Source organism: Apium graveolens, chromosome 2 (assembly GCF_009905375.1).
Source record: "Apium graveolens cultivar Ventura chromosome 2, ASM990537v1, whole genome shotgun sequence".
NCBI lineage: Eukaryota > Viridiplantae > Streptophyta > Magnoliopsida > Apiales > Apiaceae > Apium > Apium graveolens.
The window spans coordinates 105694543-105717066 of NC_133648.1; the positions used below are offsets into that span (position 1 = coordinate 105694543).

The following is a 22524-nucleotide window of genomic DNA, read 5'->3' on the forward strand; positions in this document are numbered from 1 at the left end:
GTGAGAAGTGCATCACAAAATGGAGAGATGGTGGTGAGAAGTGCATCACAAAGATGAAGAGAAGTGTTTCATAAGTTTAAGATTAAGGGGGTGATTGTTGGAAATTAATCTTAAAACTTATTATTTAAGTTTTGTTTTAATTTTAAATAAATGTGTTGTTATTTTAATCTAAGCTTATTCTATGTTTTAAGTAAAATGCAACACCTAGTTTGTAGTCGTGGAATTAGTCAGCTAGAAGCAGTCATAGTCTGTTTGAGTATTTGTTGGGCAAGTTGGAGTCATTAAGTATTTTTAGGAGTGTTATTCCTGTATGTATCTAGTATGTCATAGGTTATATATCACTGCATGTAATCAATTTCATTTTGAGAGAAATAAAATTAGTACTTATTTTTATGTTCTTCTTCATCTTAAACATACAAATGTATGTTTGAGTATTTTTAATTCTACACGAGAGACCCTCACTCTTTGCCATTAGCCAAGACCCCGATCATTGGACGCAATATGGACCACAATGGTTGGGTTTTGATTTTAGGACTTTAAATGATACCACAAATGAACTTCACAATTTGACTGTACACTGTTCCCTACTTTTTCCTTATGTTTAGAAACGAAGTGTTAGGGGCTATAATACTGAAAAATTAGTAAAAAGGTAGTTTGGTCATTTTAGTAGTGAATTCAAGTCCCAAATTAGGCGCCAAAGTTTGTTAGACTGTTAAATAGCAATATATAAACATTTTCTAGTTTTTATGGAAAAATATAACAAACTCTTACGTTTCCCCCTCTCTTTTCTATCTCTTTCTCTAAATCTCTCTGGTGTATCATCATCTCTCTATTTTCTTAGTGGTTACTGATTAACCGATTACTCAAGAGTAAGGATCCTGTAACAATGGTATCGGAGCCATTCTCTTGAGAAATCTCTCTCGATTTCGGTTAGTTTCGAAGCAGTTATCGGTAATTTTGGCGCCGTCAACAAGGAAATCAACGGCGACAATGGCATCAACACCGAGTGATGATCAATTCAAGTTGTTAGAAAAGAAAATTGATGATCAGCAACATCGATTAGAGGATTTGATGAAGCTGATTGTAGATTTACAAAACCCTAATTCTGCTTCAACATCTCAAACTCCTCCTCTATTGATAGGTAATGTCTCGAGACCATTAGGTTATGTTCCTAAACTTAAATTTCCTAAATTTGATGGCTCAAACTCTAAGAATTGGGTAAAAAAATGTGATAAGTACTTTGGGTTGTGTAAAATCCCTGATGAACAAAAGGTTGATTTGGCCTCATTGTATATGATTGACAAAGCTGAAGTGTGGGTTAATGATTATCTCTCTGGAAGGAGAAATGTGGTTTGGAGTGAGTTTATCATGGATTTGGATGCTAGGTTTAGGGATGAGTTAGGAGATAATGCGGTAGAGGAGTTTAATAAGTTGCATCAAACAGCTTCTCTGGAAATGTAAGTTGATGAATTTGAGAAATTGAGATCTGTTTTGTGCCAGCAGAACCATAGGTTACCTAATGCTTATCTACTTGAAAGTTTTGTTGGAGGGTTAAAACCAACAATTAAACCATTTGTGAAGGCCTTTAAACCCACTAGTGTGACTGAAGCAATTAGGTTTGCAAGGTTACAGGAAGAAACTTTGACTGCTAGTAGTGTTAAGACTAAGACCACTTTTCCTGTGTATTCTAATTATAGGAACAACACTACTAATATGCCTATACAAAATGTTAATAAACCACCCTTGCTCCCTACTCCTCAAATGAAACCTATTCATTCATTGATACCCTAAGAGAATGCCAGACCTTTTAAGTACATACCTGCAGAGGTGAGAGCAGATAAGTTGGCTAAAGGATTACGTTATTACTGTGATCAAAAGTATGAAAGGGGGCATAAGTGCAAGTTTAAAGAAACCCAATTGTTCACTGTGAAAATACCCTGTGAGCCTGAGGAAGAATTGTCAGATGACAGTGAATTGGGGGAGGGATTAATTGAACCCTGCATATCAGTTAATGCGTTGTCAAGAAACCAGAGTTTCCAAACAATGCGGGTTAAAGGAATGGTGGGAAGTGATGAGGATCAAGGAATGAATATGTTAATTTGGATTTGGTTATGTGTACTTGTGGTGATGTTCAATTGGAGAGGATGCAAAGATGGGTTATGAAGCTTACTTGGACAACAAGGAATAAAAGAGCGGTGCATGAAGTTGGACAAGTTGATGATTATTATATAATTATTAATTCGAATTTTGTTAGGAATATATGTGCATTAGTTTGATGATATGTTCAACAAAACACTTAAGTAGAAGTTTAGTGTTTGTAGCCTCAACGGATAAGACCACTTTGGCTATCCGTTGATGGTGCAGCTTTACTTAGAAATAAGTCTAGTATTGTAGCACATTTCAGTCTCTGTATTTAAGATATAATTCTTGGAAGTTGAGAGAAAATATAAGTCATGTTGACTACTAGAAGATATGCAAATAGGAAGGCCAATTGTAAATATTTCATGCCTTGTAATTTTGTATAAATGAAGTGGTATCAACGGATATCTTAAAGACCTTCAACGGATGAGAAACAAAGCTTCAACGGATGTCTCTAAAGCTTCAACGGATAGAGCTTCAACTGCTAACACATCAACGGATAAAGCCATCAACGGATGAAGGCTTCAACGGATGTTCTGTTAAATAGCAGTTGATAAGTGGTAGTTGTAACAGCAGACAGAGGCACATGGGTTGATAGAGATAACTGAAATGTGGAAGCCTAATTTCAGGAACATCAGAAAAAGTAGCCGTTCTACTCTAGTACAAAGAGGCAATAGTCAACAAAGTACTTGAGTGATATGGAGAAGAAACAAGTGGAGAACTTATTTTATTATTGTATTTTTATCTTTGTCTTCACTTGTACACTTGGTGATATATAAACCAAGTAGCAGCTAGTAATTAGATAAGAATTTTTCCAGTGCTGTTTAGAAAAATCTTGAGAGAAAAATTATCTAGTTTGTACTAGGACGCAGCTGTGATCAACATCTAGAATCACAGATTTTCTGAAATACCATCTCTGGTGGAACAACAATCCACCAGAAAAGTTTTTAAGGTCTGTTGTGTTCTTTACATTAGTGCTTGAATATATATCTGTCTGTATTAGCTTAAAGCAATTCACACACTTGTTTATCTTGAACACAAAGCCTTTAAAACTGCTCAAAACTTGAAAAAGTTTTGAGATTTACATTCAACCCCCCTTTTGTAAATCTCATTGTTAGTCCACTAGGAATAACAATTGGTATCAGAGCAAGCTCTTGACACACAAAGAGTTTAAAGATCTTGGAAACTAACAAAGATGAGTAAAAAGGATATTGGAGTAAAAATCCCAGTTCTTGACAAAGACAGTTATCACCATTGGAAGGTGAAAATTCACCTTCATCTACTCTCCCAAGATGAAGGTTATGTAAACTGCATTGAGAATGGTCCTCACATTCCCCACAAAGTAGCCACAGTTGCTACGGCCACAATTGCTGTTGGTCAATCCATTCCAAAACCTAGAGCAGAATGGACAATGGAAGACACAGAAGAAGTCCACAAGGATAAGAAGGCTATGAACATTTTGTTTAATGGTCTTGACAAGGATATGTTTGATAATGTGATAAATTGCACAACTGCCAAAGAGGTTTGGGACACAGTTCAGCTACTGTGTGAAGGTACAGAACAAGTAAAAGAAAACAAAATGCAGCTTCTCATTCAACAGTATGAGTATTTTCATTTTGAAGAAAATGAATCTTTAAATGACACATTCAATAGATTCCAAAAGCTGTTGAATGGACTGAAGCTGTATGGTAGAGTGTACCAGGTGAAGGATTCAAATCTTAAATTTTTAAGATCCTTGCCAAAGGAATGGAAACCCATGACTGTCTCCTTGAGAAACTCTCAAGATTATAAGGACTTCACTCTTGAAAGATTATATGGAATCTTGAAGACTTATGAACTAGAGCTGGAACAGGATGAGGTATTGGAGAAGGGAAGAAAGAAAGGAGGTTCAGTTGCCTTGGTAGCTGAAAATGAGAAAGAATACAGACAAGAAACTGTGAGATCTACATCAAACTCCAAAGATGGCACAAGCAAATCAGAATCAAGCAAGGATAAGGAGCAAGTTGCTGAGAATGAAGACAACTCCACCCAAGATGACTCTGATGGTATTGATGAGCATCTTGCATTTCTGTCCAGGAGATTTGCAAAGATGAAATTTAGGAAAAACACTAGAGCCACTAAACCTCATAAGAACATGGTGGACAAATCCAAGTTCAAGTGTTTCAATTGTGGTATAAGTAGACACTTTGCAAGTGAGTGCAGAAAGCCAACTTCTGAAAAGAAGAAATTTGACCAAGTAGATTACAAAAAGAAATATTTTGATCTGCTCAAGCAAAAGGAGAGGGCTTTCATTACTCAAAAAAAGACTGGGCAGCTGATGGAGAAGAAGAGGATGAAGATGTGGAATATGTCAACTTGGCTCTCATGGCTGATTCTGAGAAAAATGAAGTTAGTTCATCAAGCAACCAGGTAATCACTACTGATTTAACACAGCTTACTAAAGAAGAGTGCAATGATGCTTTTAACGACATGTCTACTGAATTGTATCATTTACGTGTGTCTCTTAAATCTCTTGCTAAAGAAAATAGTAGGATTAAAGAGAACAATCTATTTTTAAGTAATAGAAATGCTGTGTTAGAAGATAAGTTGATTGACCTAGAGAAAACTAAGCTACATTGTATATCTGTTGAAAATGAACTAGCTGAATCTGTTAAGAAAGTAGAAATACTTTCCAATCAATTAGAGAGAGAGCAAGAGGTGATTAAAGCCTGGAAGACATCTAGGGATGTTAGTGCTCAAATTTCCAAGGTCCAAGGAATTGAATCATTCTGTGAGACTGCCTGGGATAAAAACAAAAAGAAACTGGAATTAATTGATGGGCTGTCAACGGATGTAGAATCAACGGATGATGAAAGTTATCCGTTGAAGGAAGAAAAGGAGCATCCGTTGAAGGTTCCTCAATTAAAACAGGTAGATGTTTCTAAAAGTGAAAATCTAAAGAAACTCAACAAAAAGTTTGGTTCAACTTCCAAGAACTTTGTCAAAGGAGAAGCAAGCACATCCAAAGATTTCAGTAAGGTGAATATAGGACACATGACCTTAGAATAGTTAAAGAATAGGCTCAAAGTGGTTGAGGATAAAAAGGAAACTAAAAGGAAATCTAATAGAAATGGGAAGGTAGGGGTTAACAAACATAACAATTACACACATGATAAGTATGCTCCTAGAAAAAGCTGTGTGCATTGTAGTAGTGTTAATCATCTATCTGCTAATTGCAAATCTATTAAGAAAACTCCCATACCTGTACCCTCTTCCATGCCTAATATGTCTGCATCACCTCTGCATGCTATGCCTGTTATGTCTCAACAGAATCCTTATGCACATTTTTCAAACATGCCATATTTTAACAATCCTTATCTTGCTGCATTTAGTATGCCTCAAATGCCATACAATATGCCAATATGGAATAACATGCTTGCACAATCCATGCCTTATCAAATTCCAAATGTGCTAAATGATTCTGTGACTAACCCTACACCTCAACCAACTACATCTAAGATCAAGGTTGACTCAAAGTTACCTAAGTCTAAAGATGCAGGAGGAATGAAGTCTGGGAGAAAGGCTAACAAGAATGGACCCAAGGAAACTTGGGTACCAAAATCAACTTGATTGATTTTATGGTGTGCAGGGAAAAAGAAGAAATCTATGGTACTTGGACAGTGGCTGTTCAAGACACATGACAGGAGATTTCTCCCTGCTCACTGAGTTTAAGGAGAGAGCTCGCCCTAGCATAACCTTTGGAGATGACAGCAAAGGGTTTACTATGGGATATGGCTTGATTTCAACAGGGAATATCATCATTGATGAAGTTGTATTAGTTGATGGTCTCAAGCACAACTTACTGAGCATCAGTCAACTATGTGATAGAGGGAATACAATTTCCTTCAATTCAGAAGTCTGTGTTGTCACCAGTAAGAAAGACAACAAAGTGATTCTAACTGGAGTTAGAAATGGAAATGTGTACTTAGCTGACTTCAACTCTACAGATGCAGAATCTATTACTTGTCTCTTCAGCAAAGCAAGTCCAGTTGAAAGTTGGCTATGGCACAAGAAGCTATCCCATTTGAATTTCAAGACAATAAATGATCTAGTCAAAAAGGACTTAGTCAGAGGAATTCCTCTTGTTAAATTCTCAAGAGATGGTTTGTGTGATGTTTGTCAGAAAGGCAAACAAAGGAAAACATCATTCAAAAAGAAACTTGAAACAACAATTGATGAACCATTACAGCTGCTACATATGGATTTGTTTGGACCAGTCAATGTATTGTCAATTGCAAGAAAAAGATATTGCTTAGTGATTGTAGATGATTTCTCAAAGTTTTCATGGGTCTATTTTCTTGGATCAAAGGATGAAGCAAGTGAAATCATTATCAATCACATCAGGCAAGTCAATAATCATCTTGACTTGAAGGTTAGGAATATCAGGAGTGACAATGGAACTGAGTTCAAGAATTTGTCAATAAGGCTGTTCTGTGAAGAAAATGGAATCATGCATGAGTTCTCAGCTCCAAGAACACCTCAGCAAAATGGGGTAGTTGAAAGGAAGAACAGATCTTTGATTGAGGCTGCCAGAACAATGCTTGAAGAATCAAAGTTACCAACATATTTCTGGGCTGAAGCTGTTAATTGTGCCTGCTACACTCAGAATATTTCTTTGATCAATCAAACTAAAGGCATGACTCCTTATCAGTTGTTCAAGAGAAGAAAACCAACTCTAAACTTTCTTCATGTCTTTGGATGTAAATGTTTTATACTGAGAAATCAATCTGACCATAAAGGGAAGTTTGATGCAAAGGCTGATGAAGGGATATTTGTTGGTTACTCAGCTGGAAAATCTTATAGGGTCTACAATCTTAGAACCAACATTGTTATGGAATCTGTGCATGTTTTGTTTGATGATAAAAAGATTGATGGACTAACAGAAGAGGGACACAATGAGAGACTCAAATTTGACAACATTGAGATATATTGTGATGATAGTGAAGAGGAGATTGATGGAGATGACACTTCAAAAGGGATTCAAAATATGCCCTTGGATAATGCACAAAATTCTGCATCCGTTGATAGAGGCAATGCAGTATCCGTTGAAAGACATAGTGCATCATCCGTTGAAGTACAAAATGAAGCATCCGTTGATCATAGTTCATCAACGGATAATCGATTTACATCATCAGTTGATAGAACTCCAAATTCCCTGCAAAGAACCAACAACTCAGGGGGAGTTTCAACTAATCAACACTCTGTCTCACATCATGACAATACTGAGGCCACCTCATCTAGAGCACATCTTCCACCTCAAAGGAAATGGACCAAGAATCATCCCTTTGAACTGATCATTGGTGATGCATCATCTAAAGTGCAAACAAGAAAAGCTACTCAAGATGAATGTCTGTATAGTAGTTTTCTATCTCAGGAGGAACCTAAGAAAGTGAAAGAAGCTTTATTGGATCCAGATTGGATATTAGCTATGCAGGAAGAGCTGAACCAATTTGAGAGAAACAAAGTTTGGAAGCTGGTACCCAAACCAAAGAACAAGAGTCCTATTGACACAAAATGGGTATTCAGAAACAAGATGGATGAAAATGGCATTGTCATAAGGAATAAAGCCAGATTGGTTGCTAAAGGCTATTCTCAACAAGAGGGAATAGATTTTGATGAAACATATGCTCCTGTTGCAAGACTTGAAGCCATCAGAATTTTTCTAGCCTATGCAGCCCATGCCAATTTCAAAGTCTATCAAATGGATGTCAAGAGTGCATTTCTAAATGGGAAATTGGAGGAAGAAGTCTATGTAAGTCAACCTCCAGGGTTTGAAGATCCAAATTTTTCAGACTATGTGTATTATCTGTTGAAAGCACTCTATGGACTGAAGTAAGCACCTAAAGCCTGGTATGAAACCCTATCAAAATTCCTTTTAGAGAATCACTTCACTGGAGGTACTGTTGATAAAACTCTCTTCTTTAGGAATGTTAATGGCTCTAGTATACTTGTTCAAATTTATGTAGATGACATAATATTTGGTTCTAAAGATAATAAACTTTGCAAAAAGTTTGCTAAGCTAATGCAAAGTAAGTATGAAATGAGTCTGATGGGAGAACTAACCTATTTTCTTGGTTTACAAGTTAAACAAGTTAGTGATGGAATTTTCATTAGTCAAACTAAATATATTCATGATCTTCTAAAAAGGTTTGACTTAATGGAATGTTCATCTGCAAAAACTCCCATGGCCACTGCCACCAAACTTAAATTGAATAAGACTGAAAGGTCTGTGGACATTACAAGTTATAGAGGCATGGTGGGTTCACTTTTATATTTAACTGCCAGTAGACCAGATATAATGTTTGCTACATGTCTGTGTGCTAGATTTCAAGCTGATCCTAGGGAGTCTCACTTAATTGCTATCAAGAGGATTTTCAGATATCTCAAGGGTACACCAAATTTAGGTATTTGGTATCCTAGAGAATCTGGCTTTGATCTAATTGGTTATTCAGATGCAGACTATGCAGGTTGCAAAATAGACAGGAAAAGTACAACAGGCTCCTGCCAATTCCTGGGAAACAAGCTTGTATCATGGTTTAGCAAAAAGCAAAATTCAGTCTCTACTTCTACAGCTGAGGCTGAATATATTGCTGCTGGAAGTTGCTGCTCTCAAGTGTTATGGATGAGGAATAAACTCCTTGATTATGGACTTCATGTTGATAGAATTCCTATCTTTTGTGACAACACAAGTGCCATAGCCATAACAGAGAATCCTGTGCAGCACTCAAGGACCAAGCACATTGATATCAAGTACCACTTCATCAGAGAGCATGTCATGAATGGTACAGTGGAACTACATTTTGTTCCAAGTGAACAATAAATTGCAGACATATTTACCAAGCCACTTGATGAATCAACATTCACAAGATTGGTAAGTGAGCTAGGTATGCTTAATTACTCGTAAAATTTATGTCCTAATTGCAATTTGAATTGAAGCCTGAAATGTATTAGTTGCTAGAACAAATTTGACTTTTTAACACAGATTATTCCATCAACGGGTATTTCCTATCCGTTGAAAGTCAAAATTGTTCCATCAACGGATGTTCATTATCCGTTGAAAGACATATACATTTCTGGAATTTTTATCCGTCAACGGATAAAACTGTAGTACTTTTCAACGGATGACAATTTACTTTATCCGTTGAAATGTCACATCAGTCGATTCAGGTGTCTTACAGCCGTTGATTCTATTTTCTTAACCGTTGATACTCATACATACAGCTGTATGTATTTGTTTTAAAGGTAGTTTTTAGAATACTTACAGTTTATTCTTAAACGGCTGAAACTCACTTACATATATTTATTGTTTAATCTTTTATTTATGCTTTTTAATTTGAGAAAGTATAAAAGCCCTTCTGATTTTTCATTTTTACTTTACGCTTTTTTGAAACTTCAAAGCTTTTACCATTTACTCTCTGCAAAACCTTCAAGTTATTCTCTGCAATTTCTACTTACAACAATGGCACCAGTAGTAAAAATTATGTCTCAATCTGGGTTCATCTATGAGAAGAACAATTTCATAGCTTTGGTAGCAAAGAATGAAGCCCACTCAGATTATCACAAAATGATGGACTTCATCAAAAACTGTAAACTTAGCTATGCAATGCTGGAAGCCCCAACGATTTATTGTGAAGTACTTGAGGAGATTTGGACAACTGCTGAGTTCAACTCCATAGATATGACCATCTCTTTCACTCTCAAAGGTAAAAATCACTGTGTTAACTGTGATGATTTACTAGCATGTTTTAAATTGCCTGAGAACAATGCCATGACACCACACACTGATAATGATGTATCCAGCATGTTAGATTCCATAGGTTATTCTCTTAACTCTGCTAGTTTAGGGAGTATTAAAAGAAAAGGCCTTAGGAAAGAATGGAGTTTTCTTGGGGATGCCTTTATCAAGGTTTTCTCTGGGAAAATTAGTAATTTTGATGCCATAACTTCATCTCTTGTTAATATGCTCTATATGCTTATTTCTGATAGGTATTTTAACTTTAGCAATTATGTTATGCTAGAATTGGGTACTAGATTAGGTAACAAAGCTAATAGACCTAATAACATCTATTATGCTAGATTCTTTATGTTATTGGCTAACCATGTTGCTGAAGGTTTGGTCATAACCAATGAGAATAACAAACTCAAGTGCTGGGCACAAGAGAAAAGAGTTCTTGCAGATTTATTGAGAATGGATCTCAACAGCAGTGTACCATTGGTATATTTACCAATCATGGATGCACCTCAGGTAAGTGAGGTAATTGTTTCTACAACTCCTACTTCTTCCAATCCCTCTATTTCTTTATCTTCTAGTGTGCCCATGGAATCTGTGACAATGCCCCAACAGATTCCTACCAAGGTCACCAAAACTAAACTTTCAAAATCAAAGACAAAGAAAACCACCTCTGTTGTTTCTCAAAAGACAATAGTTGTAACACCTACCCTTAACCCTGAGGGGAGTGAACAGGGTGTGAGTGGTGAGGGGAGGGGTGAACATCAAAGAAACCCCCAGGATAAGGAAGGAGAGATAAGTGTTTCCCAAGCTAGCCAAACCATAGTTTCTCAAAAAGCTGTGGTGGTTGAAAAGGTTACTAGCACATCCCTAGCTGCATTCTCCCAAAAGGATGTAACTATTGAAAATAGTTCCCAACCAGGAACACAGATCAAACGAGGGAGGGACACAGAAGCCAAACACTCACCAACAAAAGCTTTTATTAGAAGAAAGAGGGCTAGAACCCAATCTTCTACACAGGGTGCACACACTGCACAGATACATCCATCTGTATCTATGCCTTCTCAAACTCAGTTTGATGTGGCTCCAACAAATGTGGAGTCACAGCCCCATTCTCTCACAATTAACACACATCAATCACCACACACTTCATCACCATCTCTGGATGTGGATATGTTATTCCCATCAATTCCTGATTCTCCCTCTTTACAACTCAGGGAGGAGCCCCACTCAAATACATGTGATCATCATCTTTTAGATGATTTGTTGGATCACCCGCAAATTCTTTCAGATGTAATTGAAGGATCTGTGTCACCAAAACTCAAATCAATCCACACAGATTCAACAGTTATATCACTTTCAATTTCTACTTCTTTTCCTTCTTCAACGGATATCGCTCATCCGTTGACAAGTGGTTGTTCTTCAACGGATAAGCTTAACAGCAGTTATCCGTTGATACCATCAGTGTCACCTTCAACGGCTATTTCATATCCGTTGATAGTCTCTACACACACAACTGAAACAATTCCAAGTGTAGAAGACATGATTACTGTACAATCACTTTTAGGACTGAGGGAAGGGAGTGACAATTTGAGTGAGAGGCTGGGTTGCACCCAGGCAAAAGGAGAGATTGAGAGCTCAAATATGCATGCTATTTCTTCCAGCATGGCAAAAGTAAGTGAGAGGAGTACCACCTTAGTAGGTGAAGGTGAGGAAGTGAGGAGTGTGAGCCAGGGGGAGCCCCTGATGCAAGAATATAGAGAAAAAGAGAGAAAGGCAGGTACAGCAGATATAAGGGTGGATCCAGCCATTGCTAGTGAGTCAATGATTGTGGATGATGCTGAAAAGGAAAGACAATTTTAGCAACATTACAAAGCTGTAATTGATAACATTTCCTTGGATGCTGACACTTTTACTCATCCTGTGTCAGCCTATCAGTTGTTGGCTGCTCAGAGCAATGAGGAGGCAGAAAAGACACTACATCTAGTACATACAACAGAATCTCTTCAAAGGGATAAAGCTGCTATTAACAAGATGCCTTCTACAGCTGGTGAGTCATCTGAGGAATTTGGAGTAAATTCTGATGATGATGACTCTGTTTCTTTTGATGGAAGCATGAACTTAGGGGGAGATGAAAGCCCTAGTTCTATTCCAAATTTACCTGAATGGGCCTTGACAAAGGAGTCTACAACAGGGCAATTCAATGTCTCCTTAGTCAAACAAATCAGTACTATCCAACAGGCCATTCAGAAAACTTCACATGCTGGTACCAAGGCAATCCTTACAGCTCACCTGGACTCACTGCATCTCATGAAGTTGCAGCAAGTAAGACAGAATCTGAGTGTGGATGAACTCAAGAAGGATATTGCTGACTTGAAATCCTACAATTCTGAAAAATTGGATTCAGTCATGCCCTATGGTACAATGAAGGACTTATTGTTGAGATTGAAAAAGGATTCAAATACTAAAAAGAGGCTGGCTAAGTTAGAAGACAGAGTCCAAGTTATTGAAAATTCTGTGGCCAGCATTCTTCACAACCAACAATCTCAAACAAGTCTACTTATGCAGCTGGCAAAGGCACAAGGCTTGACCCCTCTCCTTGATGATAACAAAAAGGGGGAGAGAAAAAGGGAAGGGGAAGGAGAGCCATCTACAAAAATCCAGATATCTAAAGTGCTAGTTCCTGCCATCACTACTTCTCCAATTATGCAAATCAAAGGAAAGCTTGATGGAATTGACCTAATCCAGCTAGCAGCAGCTGAAATTCAAGTGAAAGAGCAAAGGAGGAGAATTGATGAAAGGGTGCAACAAGTGTTTGGCTCAACACAAGATAAATCAATATCTGTGAAACATAGCACAAAGGTTGAACCAATCATTATGGAGCACAAGCCAGAAAGGAGGAATAAGGTTGGAGAGACTTCTTTCAAGAATCTAAAACCTATAGTTCTCAAGCCCAACACTAGATCCAGCAAGGACTCCACAAAGAACCCCCTAGACTTTGCTCAGATGAAAGAAGTGGACTTTCCTCTTCCAAAGCCTGATGAAGACAAAGTTTTGGGTACTAACATCAAAAAGCACAAGGAGACCAGGGACATAGTTGAAAGAATGAAAATGGTCATTATCTTTAGAGAGGGAAAGAGTATCTGTGTGATGCAAGGACATCCCAAATTTCCAAAGGCCAAGAGGGAAGAAACCAAAAGGTTGAAGAAAGAAGCTGAAAAACTCAAGGCTGACAAAAGAGCACAAGCAAAGCTTGAACAACAGCTAAAGTCAAGTCAAGTTGAAGGAGAGAAAGGAATTGAAGTCAGGGGTGAAGACAAGATTGCAAACCTAGATGAGGTTTTTGGGAGTATATTTGGTGAGAGTATGGAGGAAAGAGAGGAATGGCAGAAGGGAAACAGAAGAAAGGCCAAGGCACATAGAAGGAGTGAAGATAACACTGAAGAAACTAAATCAATATCTAAACCACTACCTTCCATACCTGAACCTTGTGTTGCTGATCCCACTATAAACATCCATGGTGAACTAATCATCCTAAAAGAGGAACCTATTGATTGGGACACCATCAAATTGCCTACCTTTTTAACCACTCTTCCACTACCAAAGAAACAGAAAAGAAAATCCAAATCTACACCTCCCCTAACCTCTAAGAAATTCACTCAAAAACAAAAAACCTAAGCCTAAGCCACCCATTTCTAAAGATGATTATGTTCACATCTGTGACATAAAAGAAATTTCAGATATTGAACTCTATCTGGATGAGCTGGAGGATGTAAGGGGAATAGCTGCCTACAGACAACTACCAGAGAGACTGGTGTTCAGATACAAAGGAGATGGGGAAAGAACATGGCCTCTCTACAGGATTCTGAATGAAGGCTACTCTACCTTGATCAGAGTCTTTTCAGCCATACAAAAGGATTCTGGCTTTACCAGGACTGCCAAGACTGAAATTCTCAACAAGATTGCCAATATAAGGAAAACTTGGAGGGAGCCCAATGCTTTGCCCAGAACTTTACTCATTCAAGAAAGGGGAATTACAATCCACAAATTACCTCATTGGTTGATGGAATTTAGAGATGATAAAGGAGTCAGAAGATTTTTCAGACTTGAAGACCAACTCAAGATTGCCAGCAATGAAACTCTCAAGGAAATGCAATCTAAGTTGGATATCAGTGATGAAGATGAAGTTGAATTCTACAGACAACTCCAACTCCAAATTGAGGAAAATGACAAAGGGCTAGGAAAGAAAATAAGGGAACAAAGAAGAAAAAGGTGATTTGCTCAGACTAGAGGAGCACCCTTGGAAATTCTGTAAATCTTCAATTACCTCCTAGTACATACACTTTTGCAGCACTTTTAAATTTCTACTTAGTTTCAATTCATATATTTGTTAAGTGTTTTGTTATCATCAAGTTAACCCTGAATTTATGTCTACAATTCTTATAGACATAAATAGGGGGAGATTGTTAGGAATATATGTGCATTAGTTTGATGATATGTTCAACAAAACACTTAAGTAGAAGTTTAGTGTTTGTAGCCTCAACGGATAAGACCACTTTGGCTATCCGTTGATGGTGCAGCTTTACTTAGAAATAAGTCTAGTGTTGTAGCACATTTCAGTCTCTGTATTTAAGATATAATTCTTGGAAGTTGAGAGAAAATATAAGTCATGTTGACTACTAGAAGATATGCAAATAGGAAGGCCAATTGTAAATATTTCATGCCTTGTAATTTTGTATAAATGAAGTGGTATCAATGGATATCTTAAAGACCTTCAACGGATGAGAAACAAAGCTTCAACGGATGTCTCTAAAGCTTCAACGGATAGAGCTTCAACTGCTAACACATCAACGGATAAAGCCATCAACGGATGAAGGCTTCAACGGATGTTCTGTTAAATAGCAGTTGATAAGTGGTAGTTGTAACAGCAGACAGAGGCACATGGGTTGACAGAGATAACTGAAATTTGGAAGCCTAATTTCAGGAACATCAGAAAAAGCAGTCGTTCTACTCTAGTACAAAGAGGCAATAGTCAACAAAGTACTTGAGTGATATGGAGAAGAAACAAGTGGAGAACTTATTTTATTATTGTATTTTTATCTTTGTCTTCACTTGTACACTTGGTGATATATAAACCAAGTAGCAGCTAGTAATTAGATAAGAATTTTTCCAGTGCTGTTTAGAAAAATCTTGAGAGAAAAATTATCTAGTTTGTACTAGGACGCAGCTGTGATCAACATCTAGAATCACAGATTTTCTGAAATACCATCTCTGGTGGAACAACAATCCACCAGAAAAGTTTTTAAGGTATGTTGTGTTCTTTACATTAGTGCTTGAATATATATCTGTCTGTATTAGCTTAAAGCAATTCACACACTTGTTTATCTTGAACACAAAGCCTTTAAAACTGCTCAAAACTTGAAAAAGTTTTGAGATTTACATTCAACCCCCCTTCTGTAAATCTCATTGTTAGTCCACTAGGAATAACAAATTTTACTTGCAAGTTTTTACCTTTCACTTGAAAGGGTTTTTCTTGTTTTAAGCACTTAGGATTTTATTTCCTATTTGGATTTGGTTTTTGTCTTTTTTCTATTCAGGTTTGGTTTTTAAATTTGTTTCCTGGAAGGATTCAGATATTGGATAAATTCAAGCTGATATTGAATTTCTCTTGGAATCCTATTGGGTTTGGGTTATTGTCTAAACCTATAAATACCCCTCTCATGTAATCTTTTAAGGGAGACAATGGATGATATAAAACTTTTGTTTTGAGATAAACTATGAGTAGTTTTTCTTTCCTCTAAACTTCAATTACTGGATTGTTTTGAAGGTTAGATTTGAATTACTAGTTTCTGGATTGATCTAAGCAATTTGAGATTCAAAGTTCACGTTTCTGGATTGATCATGTTCTTTTGAAATATCTTTTTCTTCTCTTATCCCTTTTCTTCTTCTTATTTTTGTTTCTTTGTGGTGCGATCCACATCAATTTGGTATCAGATCCAAGGTTTTTTCTCCAATTTCTTAATTGTTGGGAGATCTAGGTTTAAAAAAAATAATACTATTCACGAGTTACTGTTCTCGAGTACTGTTCACGAGTCTGTTCATCGACACTGTTCACGAGTTACTGTTCACAGGCACTGTTCATGGGTACCATTCATAAAAAAATCAGATTTTTCTTATGGCTACGGATGAATTGCTCAAAAAATTACTTGGAAAATTGGATGAGATTGATAAACGTACTCAAAAGCTTGCTAATTCAACGGAATCGAGGTTTGATGAATTTGATAAAATTTTAGTTAAGGTGAAAGATTGATGAGGATCAAGGAATGAATATGTTAATTTGGATTTGGTTATGTGTACTTGTGGTGATGTTCAATTGGAGAGGATGCAAATATGGGTTATGAAGCTTACTTGGACAACAAGGAATAAAGGAGCGGCGCATGAAGTTGGACAAGTAGCTGATTATTATATAATTATTAATTCAAATTTTTCTTGCAAGTTTTTACCTTTCACATGAAAGGGTTTTTCTTGTTTTAAGCACTTAGAATTTTATTTTCCTATTTGGATTTGGTTTTTGTCTTTTTTCTATTCAGGTTTGGTTTTTAAATTTGTTTCCTGGAAGGATTCAGATATTGGATAAATTCAAGCTGATATTGAATTTCTCTTGGAATCCTATTGGGTTTGGGTTATTGTCTAAACCTATAAATACCCCTCTCATGTAATCTTTTAAGGGAGACAATGGATGATATAAAACTTTTGTTTTGAGATAAACTATGAGTAGTTTTTCTTTCCTATAAACTTCAATTACTGGATTGTTTTGAAGGTTAGATTCAAATTACTTAGTTTCTGGATTGATCTAAGCAATTTGAGATTCAAAGTTCACATTTCTGGATTGATCGTGTTCTTTTGAAATATCTTTTTATTCTCTTATCCCTTTTCTTCTTCTTATTTTTGTTTCTTTGTGGTGCGATCTACATCAGGAAGTCAAGCATTACACATCTTGGTTGATCCAGGGAGTACTTATAATTTTCTGGACACATCTATTGCTGAGAAATGGGAGTAGTAGTACATGATATGGAGTCTCGGGCTGTTACAGTAGCAGATGGTAATCACATCCTATGTAAACAAATGGTGAAACAGTTTTCATGGAAACTGAATGGAGTTATATTTCAAGCAGATGTTATGCTTATACCACTAGGAAGTTGTGACATGGTTCTAGGAATACAGTGGTTAAGTACACTAAGATCAGTGTCATGGAATTTTAAAGATTTAGTGATGAAATTTGAATTGCAAGGGAGAGTTATCCAAATGAAAGGGATTTCTCCCAAGAAAGTAAAGGTGGTAAAATGGGGGTTGCCTCAGAAGTTATTGAATACTGCATCTCACCTGTGTGTTCTACAGTTGCAACAAATAGATCAGGTTAGCAGTGATAGTAAAACTACTACAGAAGGTGATAACAATGTTGGGTCGGAGGAGAGTCAATGTCAAGTTAGTAAGGTGGATTTGCTGGAACCTGCAGAAATAGTTGCTCTTAAAGATAGACTTGCTTGTGTATTTGAGGAGCCAAAGGAGTTACTACCTAGCAGGGGGTCTTTGATCATAGAATTCCCTTGGAGAATTCAGCTAAACCCGTCAATATTAGGCCGTACAGGTACCCTATTAGGCAAAAAGACATTATTGATCAGAGTATTAGGGAAATGTTGGACAGAGGAATTATACAGAAGAGTTCCAGTCCTTTTGCATCACCAGTGGTATTGGTGGGAAAGAAAGACGGTACTTGGAGGCTTTGTGTGGATTATAGAGAACTCAATAAGAATATCATTAAAGATAAATTTTGTATACCAGTGGTGGAAGAATTGATTGATGAGCTGGCTGGAGCTACTATTTTTAGTAAGCTAGATTTGAGGGCAGGTTACCATCAAATGAGGGTTTTTGATGAAGATGTTTATAAAACAGCATTCAAGACACACACTGTGCACTATGAGTTTCTAGTAATGCCGTTTGGCCTTTCTAATGCACCAGCATCATTCCAAAGTTGGATGAATGATATATTCATATATTTGTTAAGGAAATATGTGCTTATATTTTTTGATGATATGCTGGTTTACAGTAAACTGCAGAAGAGCATTGGACACATCTGGAACAAGTGTTTGAGTTAATAAAGGTCAATAAATTGTATGTCAAAGCTAGTAAGTGTAATTTTGCTTTAGAGAAAATTGAATATTTGGGCCACTTTATTTCTAAGAATGGGGTGGAAACTGATCCTCAAAAGATTAAAGTTGTGCAAGAGTGGCCTGTTCCCACAACTGTTAAAGAATTAAGAAGTTTCTTGGGGCTAGCCGGGTATTATAGAAAATTTGTAAAGAATTTTTCTTGGATCGGTAAGGAGTTGACAGATTTGTTAAAGAAAGGAGAGCTTAAATGGCATAGTGGAGCTTAGACAACTTTTGAGAAATCAAAAGAAGCTCTTGTTACCGCTCCTGTATTGGCAGTGCCTGATTTTTCTAAGCAGTTTATAGTGGAAACAGATGCATCAAAATGAGGTATAGGTGTTGTTCTTATGCAGGAGGATCATCCCATTTCTTTCCTCAACAAGAGTTTAAGACCCAGATGGCAGAAATTGTCCGTATATGAGAAAGAGTTATTGGCAATTGTGTGTTTTGTTCAGAAGTGGGAACAATATCTCTGTGCAGGGCATTTTGTGATAAAAACAGATCAAAAAAGCTTGAAATGGTTATTACAACAGAAATGTCAACACCCTTCCAGCAATTTTGGTTGTCAAAATTAATAGGATTCCAATATGACATCATTTATAAGCATGGTAAGGAGAATATTGCTGATGATGCACTATCTAGGGTCCAAGGTACTGAGATATTGTGTTTGGCCATTTCGGTGTTGGATTCAAGTCTGGGAAATCAAATTTTAACAGTTATGCTCAGGATCCAGATTTGTGTTAATTAATTGACAAATTAAAGACCACTGTACTTGTGCCTTCTTATGTATGGCAAGATTCTTTATTAAGAAGGAAATGTCGAATAGTGATAGGTCCAGACCTGCAGCTGAGGTCCATAATTATTTCTTGGCAGCATTGCAGTCCCGAGGGAGGTCATGTGGGTAGGGAACCTACCTATAAGAGGGTCAAAGGTTTATTTTACTGGCCAGGTATATCCACATATGTGAGAACTTTTGTAAGACAATGTGCTGTGTGTCAGAGTTCTAAGTATGAAACTTCTGCAAGTCCAGGACTCCTGCAGCCTTTGCCTGTTCCTGAAGAAATGTGGGTAGATATATCCATGAACTTTATTGCTGCTCTCCCTAAATCTCAGGATAAGGAGGTAATTTTTGTGGTGGTGGATAGATTTAGAAAGTATGTGCATTTCATATCACTTGCTCATGTATTTTCTGCTAAACAAGTGGCTCAAGCGAATCTAGACAATGTGTTCAAACTTCATGGTTGGCCAAGAACAATTGTGAGTGATATAGATGTTATTTTCTTGAGTAACTTCTGGCAACATCTCTTTGCTTTACATGGCACGGATATACTGTTATCATCTGCTTATCATCCTCAAACAGATGGTCAGTCTGAGGTTGTTAACAGATGTTTAGAAACTTACTTGAGATGCATATGTGGAGATTGTCCTCGAGAGTGGAGTAGTTGGTTGTCTTTAGCCGAGTGGTGGTATAACACCCATTTCCACTCAGCCACAATGCGGACTCCTTGTGAGATTGTATACAATCAGGAACCCCCACTCCATTTACCATATCTACCTGGTGAATCAGCAAATTAACAAGGAGGTGGACAGAACTATGCATAGAAGGGAAGCTATGATTGATAGTGTTAAGTTTCATCTCACAAGGGCACAACACAGGATATAGAGGGACTGATATGCAACCCTGCAAGAACTTATAGGCTAATATGCAATTATGCATTTGTACCTGCAAGAGGACAAAGTTTGTTAGTACTATGTTTTGTCTCTGTCTATGTATTTTGTTGTTTCCAATATTTAAGGTCAAGGGGCTGTAATGATAAGACTCAGAATAATAATTTCTCAATAACATAACATCTCTCTCTCCCATCATTCTCTTGATTCTCTTTTACACTCATTCTTAATGTTATGATCCTAGAAAGTAATCAGTTTTCATGGTATCAGAGCTAGGAGTGTGCAAAAGGGACATAAAGTATCTCAGAATATTCCTTCCTCAAACCCAACTTTCTTCTATCTGATTAAACCTCTCTTTGCCATATTTCTATCTTTCTTCAAAACCCTCTTTAAACCCTCTTTTCAAAATGGCTGCATCTGGAAGAATAACTTATCAAGAAATGTTAAACCATCTTTTTCTACACCCATCTGATAACGCCACCTCTATTCAAGTGGAAAAACTGCAAGGCTCAGCTGATTTTAGATCATGGTCAAGATCCATGGAGATAAACCTAGCCTCAAAACGAAAACTGGGATTTGTTAACGGAACAATCACCAGATCTACAGATGATGAAGCCAAAGCAGAGATGTGGGATGTCTGCAATAATATGGTAATCGCCTGGCTCACATCTAATGTTTCTCCTTCTATTAAAAGATCTATTATGTACATGACAAATGCAAGTGATATTTGGAAAAACCTTGAAACGAGATTTGCCTTGACTGATGGTTCAAGAAAGTACAAAATTAGTAAAGATTTGTACGAGGTCAAACAACACTCATCGAGTGTAAATGAGTATTACACGACAATGAGAACCCTGTGGGAAGAATTAGATAATATGAACCTGTTGCCTGTTGTTGCTAACCCTTCAGATGAAATACAAAAACTTTTGGCCACCATTGAGCTTCAAAAGGAAGAAGCTCGACTGTTTCAGTTCCTGAATGGTCTTGATGATTCTTATAGTTCCATTCGAAGCCAACTGTTGATGTACAACCCACTGCCCACTGTGGAAATGGCCTCTGCAACTCTGCAGCAGGAGGAAGCACAGAGAGATCTATTACAAGGGTCAAAATCTGAGCATGAACTGATGGCCATGTACAGTAAGAACAATACTGAGCACAAAGAAAGGTCTGTTATCTGCAGTGCTTGTAAAGTAAGAGGCCATACTAGTGAAAGGTGCTGGACTGTGATTGGTTATCCGAGATGGCATCCCAAACATAAACCCAACTTTGCTGCTAACAGGATTAATACTAATCCAACTACAAGATGGTCAAGCAACAGAGTTCAAACGCCAAGAATGGCAGCTACAGTTCAGTCATCACAGAACTCAAATGGCATTTTTTTTCACTCCACAACAGTTGGAGCAATTGGCACAATTAATGCCACAGATGCAACTTTCACAGGATAAAGCAACAGAAGAATTGGGGGACCTTGACTTCCATTTCTCAGGAATGATCTCATGCTACAAGGCTGCTAGTATTGTTCAAGAGTGGATCATCGATTCTGGAGCCTCAGATCATATGACTCCATATCTGGATCTGCTCACTGAAACGGTGGCAACAACTCTGTCTCCAAAGATAAATCTTCCAAATGGTGATACTGTGATAGTCTCACATACAGGTAACACTCAATTGTCAAATCGATTATCTCTTCATAATGTGCTATGCGTACCTTATTTCAAACACAACCTATTGTCTGTACAAAAGCTCATTAAAGATAACAACTGCGAAGTGCAATTTTTTCCTACACACTATAACATCCTTGACACTAGGTCTAAGCAAATCTTAGGTAAAGGTGTTGCCAGAAATGGTCTTTATTACTTAACCTCAGATGTGTCTGCTCAGTTAAATACTAAATTTGTGCCCAAGTTACCTCACCAATCTTGTGCACACAACTCCTCTGCTGCACTAGATTCAAATCTTGAGCTTTGGCATTTAAGACTTGGGCATGCTCCCCTGCCTAAAATCAAACTCATTCCTCACTTGCCTGCCTCTACAAAATCTTTTCATAAAGTTTGTGTCACTTGCCCCAGGCCAGGTTCACTAAGGTACCATTGCCGCCTAGTGGATCTCATGCCTCTAAACCCTTTGACTTGGTTCACATAGACATCTGGGGTCCTTACAAGGACTCCACAAAAGGAAATTGCAGATTTTTTTTGACCCTGGTAGATGATAACACCAGGTACACTTGGTTGTATTTGTTGAAATTTAAATCTGATTCTTTGAAAACTCTGCAATCATTCATAAACTTTGTTGAAAATCATTACAAAACTTCTATAAAAACCATTCGATCCGATAATGCTCTGGAATTCAACACCTGTCAATGCCAACTATATTTTTCCAGCAAAGGTATAATGCACCAAACGTCTTGTGTGAGAAGACCACAGCAAAATGCCCGAGTAGAACGCAAGCACAGATACATCCTAGAAACTGCAAGAGCACTTCGATTTTAAGCTAATCTTCCCATCAGGTATTGGGGTGACTGTGTTCTCACAGCAGTCTACCTCATAAATAGGTTGCCTAACAGTATCTTACAATTTAAAACTCCATATACTGCCTTGTATGGTAATGCTCCTGATTACGAGCTTCTCAAAGTGTTTGGTTGCTTGGCGTTTTCTATTAATCCCAATTTTTCCTCTGATAAGTTTCATCCAAGAGGCGTACCGTGTGTCATGTTGGGCTACCCAGCAACTCAGAAAGGCT

The 22524-nt window shown here is 37.3% G+C and overlaps 1 protein-coding gene across 1 annotated transcript; it reads left to right on the forward strand.

Annotated features, from left to right (window-relative positions):
* Positions 1-20192: 20192 nt before the first annotated feature.
* Positions 20193-21230, forward strand: LOC141692016 (uncharacterized). Its single transcript, XM_074496763.1, has one exon. The coding sequence runs from the start codon at positions 20193-20195 to the stop codon at positions 21228-21230; it is 1038 nt and encodes a 345-aa protein (XP_074352864.1).
* Positions 21231-22524: the final 1294 nt, after the last annotated feature.